Source organism: Geotrypetes seraphini, chromosome 6 (genome assembly GCF_902459505.1).
Source record: "Geotrypetes seraphini chromosome 6, aGeoSer1.1, whole genome shotgun sequence".
In the NCBI taxonomy this organism is placed as follows: domain Eukaryota; kingdom Metazoa; phylum Chordata; class Amphibia; order Gymnophiona; family Dermophiidae; genus Geotrypetes; species Geotrypetes seraphini.
Window position 1 is genome coordinate 227,779,945 of NC_047089.1, and position 13,978 is coordinate 227,793,922.

At 48.4% G+C, this 13,978-nt stretch overlaps 1 protein-coding gene across 6 annotated transcripts in view; it reads right to left on the minus strand.

The window, feature by feature from the left end:
- Window positions 1–13,978, minus strand: part of SCAF4 (SR-related CTD associated factor 4) — a 375,178-nt gene that overhangs the window by 87,743 nt on the left and 273,457 nt on the right. For all 6 annotated transcript variants that reach the window (XM_033949802.1, XM_033949800.1, XM_033949803.1 and 3 more), the window contains one exon: window positions 11,098–11,260. In XM_033949802.1, the coding sequence (XP_033805693.1) occupies window positions 11,098–11,260 (163 nt within the window). The remainder of the gene's footprint in view (window positions 1–11,097; window positions 11,261–13,978) is intronic.

Genomic DNA, 13,978 nt, shown 5'->3' on the forward strand with positions numbered 1-13,978 from the left:
GGGATGATATTGCATCTTAAACCCCCATTGGACAGATATAAATGTCAGCTTTTCTTTATTATGACCGGGATAGCTATGCAAATAAGAACATAAGAATTGCCGCTGCTGGGACCAGTGGTCCATCATGCCCAGCAGTCCACTCATGCAACGGCCCTTAGGTCAAAGACCAGTGCCCTGAGACTAGCCTTACCTGCATACGTTCTGGTTCATCAGGAATTTGTCTAACTTTGTCTTGAATCCCTGGAGGGTGTTTTCCCCTATAACTGTCTCTGGAAAAGCGTTCCAGTTTTTTACCATTCTCTGGGTGAAGAACTTCTTCCTTATGTTTGTACGGAATCTATCCCTTTTTAACTTTACAGAGTGCGCCTGCATCGCCAGAATCCCCAAGCTCTCTTTGGGTTGCTGAAGTCACTGCTGAGGTATAGGCTACATTGGAAGGCACGCTGGGTGCTAAGTTGCAGTGAATCCTAGATAAACTGGACTCTCTGGAGCAGCGGTTTGCTACTTTGACCTCCGAGGTGCGCGACACACAGCAGAGGATTAGCAACACTGAGGACTCGGTGCAGAGACTTTCCCAGGAGCAGGCAATGCATTCTACCTCGCTGGCAGCGCTCCATGCTAAGGTAGATGACCTGGAAAAATGGTCCCGCCGAAATAACCTCCGGTTTATCAGATTGCCTGAGTCCTTGCTGGATGTCGACCTGGGTGACTTCCTGGAGAAATGACTGCCAGAGTCCTTGTTGCTCCAGTCAACAATGGGCCCTCTTTCTATTGAACGGGCTCATCGCCTGGGGCAGCGGAAGGAGGGAGCCGAAAGGTTATTTGCCGCCTGTTAAACTAGCGCCACAAGATCACAGTGCTCCAGGCGATGTGGCAGGGGAAGAAGCTGCACTATAACAACCACCCTGTACTTTGCTTCGAGGACTACTCCGCGGAGGTCTCCCAGGTTCGTCGTAAGTTCTCGCCACTTTGTACCAGCCTTGTCCGTCGCCACATATCCTTCTCTCTACAGTATCCTGCGCATTTGTGGATTATGCACTCAGGCAAGGAGCATCATTTTGATGATCCAGAGGCCGCCCGTCGCTTTGTGGAGGACAGGATCCCAGAAGGTGCCCTGTGAGCTTTCGAGAGCATTTGTCTGTGGTGTAGCTGGCCTCTTGGGGTACTGAGCTGTGTGACTTTGGTGCATGCCTCCTGTGAGCAACTACCTTACCCTTGTTGCAGACTGATTTTTTCTTTCTCTAGCCCCTTTTCTGGGGGGGGAGCTGTAGTGCCACAGATGTTTGCTGGTTGGGGAAGTACGCATGATGAGTGAGTGCGTCTGCGGGTTTCGCTGGGGGATGACTTTGTATTGTTGGGGCTCAGGGCTTGCTCTTGTTTCTTTTATCTTGGGCAATTCTTGCGCTGGAGTGTCAGGTGATGGTTTTGAGATGGCATTTAGCCTGTCGGGCTTTGCTGGCGCTCAAGGCACAGCTGCTGGCGGCACAGCAAGAACTAGATGAGCTTATTCACCGTGGGGCGCAAAGGTCACGGGACCACTATAAGTTTCAGCTTTTTCGGTTTGCTAACAAGAGTAGTCGTATGTTGGCTTGCTTAGTTCAGTCCCATCGTGGGTCTGGAGGCGTTACGGCCCTACGTGATTCTCAGGGGACGGAGGAAGTTAGTACTATTCTACAGAATTTTTTCGCTGCACTGTATGGCTCGCCAGGCCCAGTCCTCCTGGATGGGAGGGTCTACTTATAGTTTAGATTTGCCTCGTCTATCTGTTCGCGATGCAGATATGTTGGAGCGCTCAATTACTGCTGAGGAGGTGGAATGGACGATTCGTGCCTACCCTTTGGGAAAAGCGCCGGGGTCAGATGGATACCATGGCGAATTTTATAAGTTGCTTGTTGAGGAGATCGCTCCAGTGCTGGCAGAGATCTTTAATTTAAGTGTGGCTAAGGGCTTCCTCCCTCGGTATTTGATTCAGGCCCAGATTATCGTCCTGCCAAAACTGGGCTGGGATCTGGTTCTGCCAGAGTCCTATCGACCCATCTCCCTGCTGAATTTTGAGACAAAGATGATGACTAAGGTCCTTGCTAATCGTCTGGCCCAGGTGTTGCCCTGTTTGGTGTCCAGCCAGCATGAGGGATTCATGCAGGATCGTCCGGTATCTAAGAATATTCAATGTAATTTGATGGCTTTGGAGAAAGCTGGCATGGACGGACCCCTCTCTCTCATTAGTTTCAACACCGAAAAGGCTTTTGACCGGGCAAGGTGGGGGTTCCTATTTGCTGTGCTTAGGATGTATGGGATGGGGGCCTTTTTTCTTTAATGCTATCCAGGTGTTGTATAGTGATTCAGTAGCGCAGATCTCGGTGAATGGGGGGTCTTTTGACACACCCATTGCGATTCGGAGCTCTCGCCAGGACTGCCCTCTTTCGCCATTTTTGTTTGTATTATCCCTGGACCCTTTGATTAGAGAGCTGCAATCTAATGGGGATATCCGTGGCCTTGAGTTGGGCGCTACTCATTTCAAGGTCGTGGCGTTTGATGATGATCTTCTAGTCTTTGTGACCGATCCGCATCGATCTTTGCCTGCTCTTTTGGAGAGCGTCCGGGAATATTGGGACTTTTCTGGTTTTGCTCCGAATCTGAAGAAATCTGAGGTATTGGCCTCCTCTATGCACCTTTGAGGGTCCTGGGGAGGGGAGTTTCCTTTGCAATGGGCTCGGTCTTCTTTTCAGTACTTAGGGATCCAATTGTCCATGAATGCTCGCCAGCTGTACCGCTTCAACGTGAACCATTTGCTCTCTATCACCAGCTCTGTTCTGGCTGCCTGGCGGGAGTTGCCACTTTCATTGACGGGGAGGATACACTTCTTTTGGATAGTATTGTTCCCAAAGTGGCTCTGTTCTGCAGACCCTTCCTTTGTATCTCTTGCAGAAAGATGTTCAGGCATTATACTCAACATTATCGAAGTTTTGATAGGGAGGCAAGAAGCCTAAATTGCATTGGCAGTTGCTGTTGGGCTCCTGGGATCAGGGAGGCTTTGGGGGTGCCGAATATTGTTCTTTATAATCAGATTTGCCTTTTACAACATATTCAGGATTGGGTGTTGGGTACTGATCTGTATACTGGCATTTCTTTTGAAAAGGATTATTTCTATCCTGTCCATCTCCTTTCTCTCCTCCATGCTGGCTTGGTGGAGGTGCCTCCTCTGGGTAGAGGGAGCGTGCTGCTCCAATCACTTTGGGTGGTGTGGTGGCAGTTACTTCCGCTGTGGCGTCAAGATCCTCATTTCAGTGTTTTGTTGCCTTTGACTGGTAACCTCTCTTTTCCCCCAGGGTTGGTTCCTTCTATTTTTGGTAGATGGCGGGCTGAGGGCCTTGAGTATCTTTTCCATGTTTTACAGGATGATGGGAGACTCCTATCCTGTCAAGAGTTGCCGCAACATAGCATCTCCCCTCTGGGGCTTACTTATGCTCATTGTCAATTGTTACATTAAGTGGAGTCTTTGCCCAAGGTCTTTGCCCGAGGGATCTTTATCTTTGGGATCCATTTCCGTGTCTTTCTGGAGGGGGGGAGCAGATTCCGGGTCCAGAATCTCCGTTTCCTTTTTTCATAAGCAGCTGTGTGCCCTTGGTCCCTCCCAGGATTTTTCTTCTATTCTGGCGGCTTAGCAGCGGGACTTGGGGAGGGAACTTGAGGCGGATCTTTTGTTCCAAGCTATTAAATGTATCCCCGTTCTAGTACATAATGCTGAGCTCCATGAATGCCACTACAGAACTCTATTGAGAGCGTACACGTCCCAGAGTCAAGCTTACCATATGGGCTGTGTTGACACCCAACTTTGTACTATCTGTATTACGAAAGTGAATTCTTATTTTCATGTCCTTTGACTTTGTGAGGGTGTACAGGGGGGATATGGCCTCTTTTCTGTGAGGCCTGTTGCACGTTCCTGTTCCTCTCTCTCTGCACTCCATATGCTTTTTGCTCACTTCTCCATGTTTTCTGTGTATATCTCTGCTGAAAAACTGTTATTAAGTAAATGTTATATTTTGGGGAAAAAGGAAAATTAGGTTCTTACCTGCTAATTTTCTTTCCGTTAGCTTGCAGATTGGTATAATCCTTAAGAATGGGTAATATGTCTCACTGCTACCAGCAGGTGGAGATTGAGATTAAACTTGTATATCAGTATAGCACGCCCTCTTGCTACTTCAGTTTGCCGAATATCCAAGCAGAACATAGGAAATTTCTTAACTGAAAAACAGTAAATGACACTCCAAACAGGAGTGTAAGAAAACAACAAACATCTTTAAACAACTGTTGGAACATGTATAGAACTTGATCCTGGAAGTAAAACATCCCCACAACTCACCAGCTAAGCTAGCTGAACCATCACCGCTGTTCTTAATTTTGCCTGGCCCTAGAAAAATACTAGAACCCGGAGAAAAAATTCAAAATCTGCACGCAAGCAAAAACCTGCAAACACCGCACAAAGACAGGGTGTGGGACTATACCAGTCTACAAGTTAACAGAAAGAAAATTAGCAGGTAAGAACCTAATTTCTCCTTCTGTATCGCTTGGTAGACTGGTATAGTCCTTACAAATGGGACGTACCAAAGCAGTACCCATCAAGGGTGGGACCTCCGGAGGGCCGACACCACAACACGTTCACCGAATACCGCGTCCCGATGTGCGTGAACATCCACACAGTAGTATCTGACAAAGGAATGCAGAGAAGACCAAACTGCAGCCTTGCAAATATCCACTGGAGGCACTAGAGTAGACTCAGCTCAAGAAGCCTGACCCGTAGTGGAATGAGCCTTGAGAAAGTCGGGAAAAGGCTTCTTCTGCAGAAGATAAGTGGAAGCTATAGTCTCCTTGATCCAGCGCACAACAGTAGCCTTAAATGTGCCATCCCCCTTACGAGGACCCGCTAAAAGGACAAAGATGATCTCCTGGGTCCTCTGTACATAAGAGCGAAGGACCCGACTGACATTCAACTTGCGCAGCTGTATCTGCTCAGAAAAACCCTCCCGACAACCCAATACCGGGAGGACTACAGATTGATTGACATGAAAAGGAGAAACCACTTTCGGCAGAAAGGAAGGAACAGGCCTTAAGACAACCCGCTCTCTAGAAAACTCCAAGAAGGGAGCCCTAAGAGAAAGCCTGTAACTCAGAAACACGCCTAGCAGAAGTAATGGCCACCAAAAAGACCGCCTTCAGAATAAGGTCCTTCAAAGAGCAGCCGCCCAACGGTTCAAAGGGCGGGTGCACCAGAACAGATAGAACCAGATTGAGATCCCAAGATGGAAAAGAGGGCCGCATGGGAGGCCTGAGCAACTTGGCCGCCCGCAAAAAGTGAATCACATCAGGAATGGCTGTCAAACGCTGACCTGTCACAAACCCCAAAAGGCTGACAAGGCCGCAAGCTGAACCCAGAGAGAAGACCAAGCCAGGCCTCTATCCAGGCCATCTTGCAAGAACTCGGAAGCACGAAAAGAGACCACTCCCCACGCCTAGCACCACCCCTCAAAGAGACGCCAACCTGCACATAAGCCCGAGAGGTAGAAAGCCTCCAGGACCCCAAGAGTGTAGAGATCACCTTATCTGAATACCCTTTCTTATCAAGGTGACCCCTTTCAAGAGCCAGAACGGAGACGGGTCGAACATGGGAATGGGACCCTGCGTCTGAAGGGCACCCAAGAGGCAGAGTAAGAGGATCCGCCACCAGATGCCTCACCAGATCCGCGTACCACGGAAGTCGAGGCCAATCCGGAGCCACCAGAACCACCAGACCTGGATGGCGAACAATGCAGAGAAGAACTCTGCCCACTAATGGCCACGGAGGGAACACGTACAACAGCACATCCAGACCCTCGGCCAGTCCATCCCTGTGACGACTGATGAAGCGGGGCACTTTGGCGTTGCCACTCGTGGCCATCAGGTCCATCAGGGGCTGACCGTAAGCCTGCACTATCAACTGAAAAGCCACGGGGCTGAGACACCACTCTCCGGGATCTAAGATGTGACGACTGAGGAAGTCCGCCTGAACATTCTCCACCCCGGCTATGTGAGAGGCCGAGAGGTCCAGAAGGTGCGACTCCGCCCAAAGCATGAGCCGAGCCGCCTCCTGCGCGCTCTTGGTGCCCCCCTGATGATTGACATAAGCCACCACCGTGGCATTGTCCGACAGGACTCTGACCGACTTGCCCAGTAAAAGGGAGCAGAAGGCTAACAGCGCCAGATGGACGGCTCTGGTCTCCAACACGTTGATTGACCAGAACGCCTCCTCCGTGAACCAGGTGCCCTAAGCTGAGTGACCTAGACACTGAGCCCCCCAACCGAGGAAACTGGCATCCGTTAGAAGCACTGCCAACTGTGGTAGTTCCAGACTCACTCCCTGAACCAGATGAGAGCTCTGGAGCCACCAACGAAGACTGCAGCGCGCCAAGCCTCGCAGAGGGACAGGGACATCCAAACTGTGCCTCTGGGGCGACCACTTCCGGAGCAGAGCATACTGAAGAGGACGCATGTGGGCCCGTGCCCACCTCACCACGTCCAGGGACGCTGCCATCGACCCCAAGACTTGGAGGAAATCCTGCGCCCGAGGACACCTGGATGCCAAAAGAAGGCAAATCAGAGATTGCAATTTACTTACACAGGCCTCTGGAAGGAAGACCTTCCCCAAGGAGGTGTCGAAAAGAACCCCAAGGTACTCCAGACACTGAGCTGGGACCAACCAATTCTTGGAAAGGTTGACCACCCAGTCCAGCGACCAGAGAAACTCCACCACCCGAACCGTAACCTAGGTGCTCTCCTGCAATGACTTCGCCTGAATCAACTAGTCATCCAGGTAGGGGTGCACCAGAATGCCCTCCGACTGCAAGGCCGCCGCGACGACCACCATCACCTTGGTGAACATCCGGGGAGCCGTGGCCAGGCCAAAGGGAAGCGCACAGAACTGATAGTGCCAACCCAAGATCGCAAAGCGAAGGAAGCGCTGATGAGAGGCCTGAATGGGAACATGCAAGTAGGCATCCATCAGATCAAGAGAAGTGAGAAACTCCCTCGGCTGAAACGCCAGAATGACAGACCGCAGTGTTTCCATGCGAAAAGATGGAATCTTGAGAGCCCTGTTGACCCCCCTTCAAATCCAGAATGGGCCGAAAGGTCCCCTCCTTTTGGGCACCACAAAGTAAATGGAGTACTTGCCGGTGCCACACTCCTGAGGGGGCACTGGAACAACTGCTTTGAGATCTAGCAAGTGCTGAAGGGCCTGGCCAAAGGCCTGCGTCTTCCAAGTCGCCTGACATGGAGAGGCTAGGAAAAGATCTGGCAGATAGCGGGCAAACTCCTGGGCAAAACCGTCCCACACCACCTCCAGGACCCACTGATCGGACGTGATCTTGGCCCACTTGGAAAAAAGTCGCGCAGCCGGGCACCCACCAGAATCAAAGGGGGCACCAGCAAGGCGTCATTGTGCAGGACAGGCAGCGGGGAACCGACGGAGGGATTCCCAGCCTCCCGACGGGCCCCCTGAAAGGGCTGCATGCGCTGATAAAACCGACCCCGGGAGAACCCCAAAAGCAGCCCCACCACAATACTTGCGGAACTCCCGTAAACACCCCCAGACAGTGCCACTCCGTGACGACAGGCAAGCACGGTCCTCAGGCAGGTGGGGCACCTTAGAGTCCGTCAGAGTCTGAAGCAACTTATCCAAGTCCTCTCCAAACAAAAAAGACCCCCGAAATTGAAATTTAGTAAGCTTAGCTTTGGACACTGCATCCACCGACCAAGCGCATAGTCACAAAATATGCCGCGTGGCTACACCAAAGGCCATAAGTTTAAGTTTATTAAGTTTAAGTTTATTAGGTTTTTATATACCTCCTATCAAGGTTATCTAAGCGGTTTAACAATCAGGTACTCAAGCATTTTCCCTATCTGTCCCGGTGGGCTCACAATCTATCTAACATAGACTTAGCCGAGATCCGCACCAAGTCATAAAGAGCATCCGAGAGGAACGAGGCAACCATCTCAATCTTCACCACCTCCTGATCCACCAAGGACTAGTCATCAGACTCACGATCCAGGACACGCTCAGTCCACTGAAACACGGTGCGAGCCACCAGTCCCCCACAAATAGCCGCCTGGACCCCAAAGCAGAGACCTGAAAATTCTGCTTAAGAATGGTCTCCAACTTACGCCCCTCAGAGTCCCGTAAGGCAGAACCGCCCTCAACAGGCACGGTATGCCGCTTAGCAATCGCCGAGACCACCACGTCAACCACTGGCGGACTTTAACGTAGCCAATCCCCCTCTGGGATGGGATACAAACGAGCCATGGTGCACACCAACCAAAATGATGCCTCCAACATTTTCCACTGTGCCAGTACAATATCGTGAATATCCTGATGCATAGGAAAAAAGCAGGAAAAGGTACGGATCTCCCTAAGCAGAGGGTTCCCCAAACGCGGAATCTCTGGTGATGCACCTTCAAAACGCAACACCGAAGAAACATGTTGTATCAGGTCTGGTAGCTTATCCCTCTGAAAAAGGCACACTACGGACGCCTCTTCGCCAGAGGACGGGAAACCCGACAATCCGCCGCCAGCGGCTGTCCCAAGAGGGTCCTGGAAATCCTCAAAAGGGTCCAGGTCCTCATCCAGTCTGACACGCTCCTCAGACCACAAATCCTCATCCCAAGACACCCTCGGGCACTTGGACGAGGGAGGAGGAGGAGGGGACGCCACAGTAGAAGAGGGAGGCAAAGCCACAGGGAGCGCGGAGGAAACCCCACTCCCCGAAACCCCCTGGGTGCATCTGGGACCCCCAGTCACCTGAAAATAGGCTCTGCATAAAGAAAAAATTAAATCAGGGAAAAACCCCTCTGGGAGTCCCAAGGGACTCCCTGCCACAGTAGGGGACCCAGCAGAAACCAGCCCCTGTTTTTCCAATACAGGGGGAAAGTCACCTGAGGTTGCAGACAAAATGGAAGGGCCAGACTGAGAAAATGGCGAAGTTCCCACCAAAAAAGCTCCCTCCATGGCCTGTAGCAATTGGGAAGCCTGAACAGTCCCAGCTGCTAAAACAGACGAGTCGGCATCAGCTGTCAAAAAATCAGCTGAGAGGGAATCCTTTACACTCTGACCGTCGGCAATTCGGGGAATTCCTCCAGGGGCAGTAGTGGGGGAAGACAGGGCTTCCCCACTGCTCCTAGCCGACTCGCGAGGCACTTGCGGCAGGGAGCTCTGGGCGCCATCAGCCGCTGCTGATGGAGCTCTTCCAATTCACCTGCCTGAACACCGCTTGCACAGGCCAGCTGCGAGTGACTCGCGTCTGAAGCACAATGAGTACTTTTTCTCTTGTGAAGTGCTCATTGCTCCTTACGCGACCTAGCTAGAAATAAAGTGCCGGTTAGATGAAAAATACAGTAAAATACAGTTTTCTTAAAGGGAAACAACCCTCCAGACCAGAACTACCTCAGGTTTGTTTGGGGTTTTTTTAGAAGACTTCATAGGCTCTCAAAGCAATATGCCTTGCTTGATTTAGGGGGCAAGGCTTATTGCTGAGGCTCCTCTAAAAAAATGTGGAGAGGTAGAGGAAGTGGGGGGAGGGACGCCGGGTTTGACACCCCTGAGATCAGATGGACCCCCAAACAGGGTCCACCCAAGCTCTGTCTGGCCAAAAACAGGGACTAAAAAACCCCCTAAACAAATTCCAACAGCCCTACCAAGGGAAAAGGGTACAGCTCACTCAAAACCTGCTGGAGACTGAAAGAAGACTGATGAGAATAGAGAAGGGAATATCTTATATAGTATTCCACAGTTTTGTTTTCAGTCTCCACCTGCTGGTCATGATTGGATATATACCCATTCGTAAAGATTAACCTCTACTGGTCTGGAGAGTGCTAAAGAAAGTGCCAGTTAGTTGAGAAAAAACACAGAAAATGGGCAGTTATAAAGGGAAATGAGCTCTTTAGACCGACACACCTCAGAATTTCTTTTTGTTATTTCTTTTTACTTAGTCAGAACAGACTGGAGGGCTGACCAACCAGGGGGTCAAGCCGCCTGCTGAGGCCCACTACAAAAATATGGGGAGGTGAAGGAAGGTGGGGGGAGGAACCCAGGACGAGACCCACTGGGTTTAACACCGCAAACAGAACCCACCCAAGCTCTATCCGGCACAAAAAGGGGAACCAGGAGTCCACAAACAAAGTTCCAACAGTGCTAGAGGAGCTGAAAAGACTTACCACTTGCTACCAGAAACTGAGGAAAACTGGAGTAGCAAGAGGAGCATGCTATACTGATATACAAGTTTGATCTCAGTCTCCACCTACTGGTAGCAGTGAGGCATATTACCCATTTGTAAGGACTATACCAGTCTACCAAGTGATGTTCCTCCCTGGTATTGGAGAAATAAACTGCATCAACTGATGAGTTGGGAGGCCTGCATGGCTTCCTCTTCTCATCGTAGAAGTAGAGACTTTGTCAACACTTGGTCTCCTTATTTGGACGCTTTATCTCCAAGGAGTCGTAGTCTTATTTTAAACAGTCTTCAGCTGTATCCTCACCCACCTATCTGATACAAAGTGCTCTTTGTACTGTTGAATTTGGGGACTGGGAGGCGGGAGGGGCTGGGGGGGTTGCAGGGGGATCTTCTTCTGTGGTCATTGAGGACATAAGAGTCCAGTCCTCAATAGCGGGTAACCCTTCTTATACAACAATGCCTTGCTTGTCCTTTTGCCATTGTTTGATTGTGTTTTCTTTCTTGTTAATAAAAAAGATTTAAAGTAAAAAAATACAATTACTTCCCGTTAGTTTTCAAGGACCAATCATGTAAAAAAAGATGCTTGTCTGGATGGTTGTAACCTTACGCACACAAACACTCATAAAATATACAACATACATGTCATCTATTCTACTGTATGCTTATGAAGGGAATTTTTAAAAATAAAATAAAATTCTGGAATCTCTTCAAGGCACATCACTGTGCCTTGGTATACAGTTTGAGAGACACTGCCCAAAACAATAAACCTTGTGAACTGTCAAATCATCTCAAAAATTCTACCTGAACTGAGAATATTAGCATTCCAAGCAAAAAATACCTGGTGGTAAATGAAGTGGGTTAAATCCAGGTCTCATGAATGGTGGTGGGGGTGGAGGAGGTACACCAGGTGCAAACCCTGGAGGTGGCATACTTAGATGAGGCGAGAATGCAAGTGGTGGTTGAAGAGCACCAATTGGTGGCCCAGGTGGATGTGCTGGAATCTAAGAAAAGAAAGTTAGAATTAAGTTTTAAATTTTACATAAACTATGTTTGCAAGGCTTCAGTTATTGCTTAAATTCAGTTTTATTGCCAATTCATAGTCAGGTAACTAAATTCAACAACTTTAAAAGCCAAAACAATACCTCTATACCATGTCTTCATTGCTGGATTTTCACTTTCAAAATGTATCAATGTTTAGTTAATATACTTAACAGCTTATGACATCCCTTTCACAGAGTACCCAAGACAAGGTACAACAGAGGTAAAGTTACTGCAATAAAATGTTTGAACAATCAAAAGTAAAAGCATTAAAAAAGCAATAAAACTACAAATAAAACAAGCTTGAAAATATTTTTATACAAGCAACTTAAAAATTAAACAAATAGAAACCTACTAAAAAATGCAATGTTTTTCAACAGGCATCTCAATAGCAATCTTTTCTATTGGATCCCCAGTCACTCTTATCCATTCTGTGTCTTGTAGTTCAATCTCATGAGAATGCTGTTGGAGGTTGCAGCAGCCATTTTGGGATTACTGCCGGCTAGGGTAAAAGCAGAAGATTAGGTTCTTAACTTGATAATCTTCTTTCTGGTAGATGTGTCTAGGAGTCCTGACTATAGATTGCCCATGCTTGCAAGTTGTATTACAGAAGGATGAAATTTACATTCTTCAGTGCTACCTCCTTCACCCATGACTGTAATGCCCTCTTCAGTTTGTACCAAAGCAATCAAGCCTCATTACAACATAAGAAATAAGGAGAGGTAATGGGGAACACCTCTGCTAACACATTTCTGTTCTGCTCTGTAAAACAAAATTGAACCAAGTTAATGTAACTCCAGGTAGAACAAACCCCCCACTCCCACTTACTTGTCAAAGTGCAATCAGCACTAACACTTATGGAGCTCTAAAAGATTCACCATATAATCTTTTTTCTTTTCATTCAATATTCTACTCTTCATTTAAGACTGGCAGGAGAAGATCTCCAGCTGTGTACATCACTCTGTCCAAAACAGTAAATAGGCAAATTCTAACTGTCAGGAATCCTAGACACATCTACCAGAAGGAAGATTATCAAGGTAAGAACCTAATGTTCCATTCTGGTATAATGTATCTAGGAGTTCTGACTATAGATGACATATCAAAGCCATTTTCTGAGACTAGGGTGGGACAGATGAGGCTGCCCTTAACACCAAGAAGCAAAAAGCGTAATCATCTCATGTTGCCACATCCACCCTGAAAAACTTTATAAACGTACGGAGAGTAGACCATGTGGTTGCTCTACAAATTTCTTCAAGAAAAATGGCTCACATCTCCACCCATGAAGATGATACACTCCTAGTGGAGTGTGCTCTCAAGAAACTTGGTGTCTGTTTCCCACAGCCAATGTACAATGATGAAATAGCCATTCAAATCCATCTGAAAATGAATGCTTTAGATGCTGGCTTGCCCAGCTTAGTAGCATTGTTTAAGACATAGAAATGACCTGAAAGACAAAATTCATATCTAAGAAGAACTCTCTGTATATCCAATAGTTGCAAACATTTGACCCTCTATTTGGAACCCATGGTCTGAACAGCAGGCAGCCTGAATTCCCGATTGACATGGTAAGATAATACTACCTTCTTCAAAACAAACAGTACGAAGCAAAACACCTGCTTCTGTAAATCTGAGGAACAGCTCTCTGCATGACAGTGCCTGTATCTCTAACACTCTTCTCGCAGAGATGATGGCTATGAGAAAAACTGTCTTCACTGTTAGATTCAGCAATGCTGCCTCCTACAACAGCTCAAAATGGAAGTTACTGAGCACCCTTCAAAATGATGTTAAGGGTTCCACAAAGGAAACTATTATCTTACTGGAGGCCTCAACTGGAGCACCCCTTCAAAAATCTATGATAGGATGCAAAGCTAAGGAACCTCTGCCCAACCAGCCTCTGAAACACAAGAACCTGCACTTGCACTCTATGGGATCACACTGCCAGCCCATTTTCAAGGCCAAGTTGCAGAAAAGCCAAGACCACTGACACTGGTGCTGTTGAGGATTCCATCTGAGTTTTTGCGCACCAATGATGAAACAACCTCCAGGCCTTAGCATAAGCAGCAATGGCGCTGGGCTTTTTACTTTAAGGAGGGTAGCAATAACCATCTCCAAATAGCTTTTTTGCACTAGAGCTGCACACTCAAGAGCCAAGCTGCTGCAAGACCAAAGTGTTCCGGACTCTCTATGGCAGTGACCCACAAACTTTGTTGAGCCACAGCATACTAAATGTAGTGGCTGCGGCTCGAGGCATCCGGAAGTACACGGATGTTGCCGTGATGACATCACACGCATGTGTGACATCATCACATCGACATCCACACATGGGCGAAGGCCCTCCAGTCAGGCCCTGAGCCGCCAGTGGGGGGTGCCAGCAGGGAAGAGGCACTGGCGCTGGCTGATTGCCTACAGAACAGTAAGCAGTCAGCTGGCGCCTCTCCTCTTCCCCAGTGTGTCGCGGAACACCAGAAATCTTAAGAGGCACACAGTTTACAATATACTGCTCTATGGGAACTGGACCTTGTGACAGAAGATCCATATGCACTGGAAGCTTGAGACCTCTGTCTTATTGCAGGCACACTAGATCCTGTACCACAGCCACCTGAGCCAATCTGCAGCCATCAGGATTACCTGCCCAAGAAGATTTGCTATCTTTTGGAAAAGGGGATAGAGGGGTATAGATA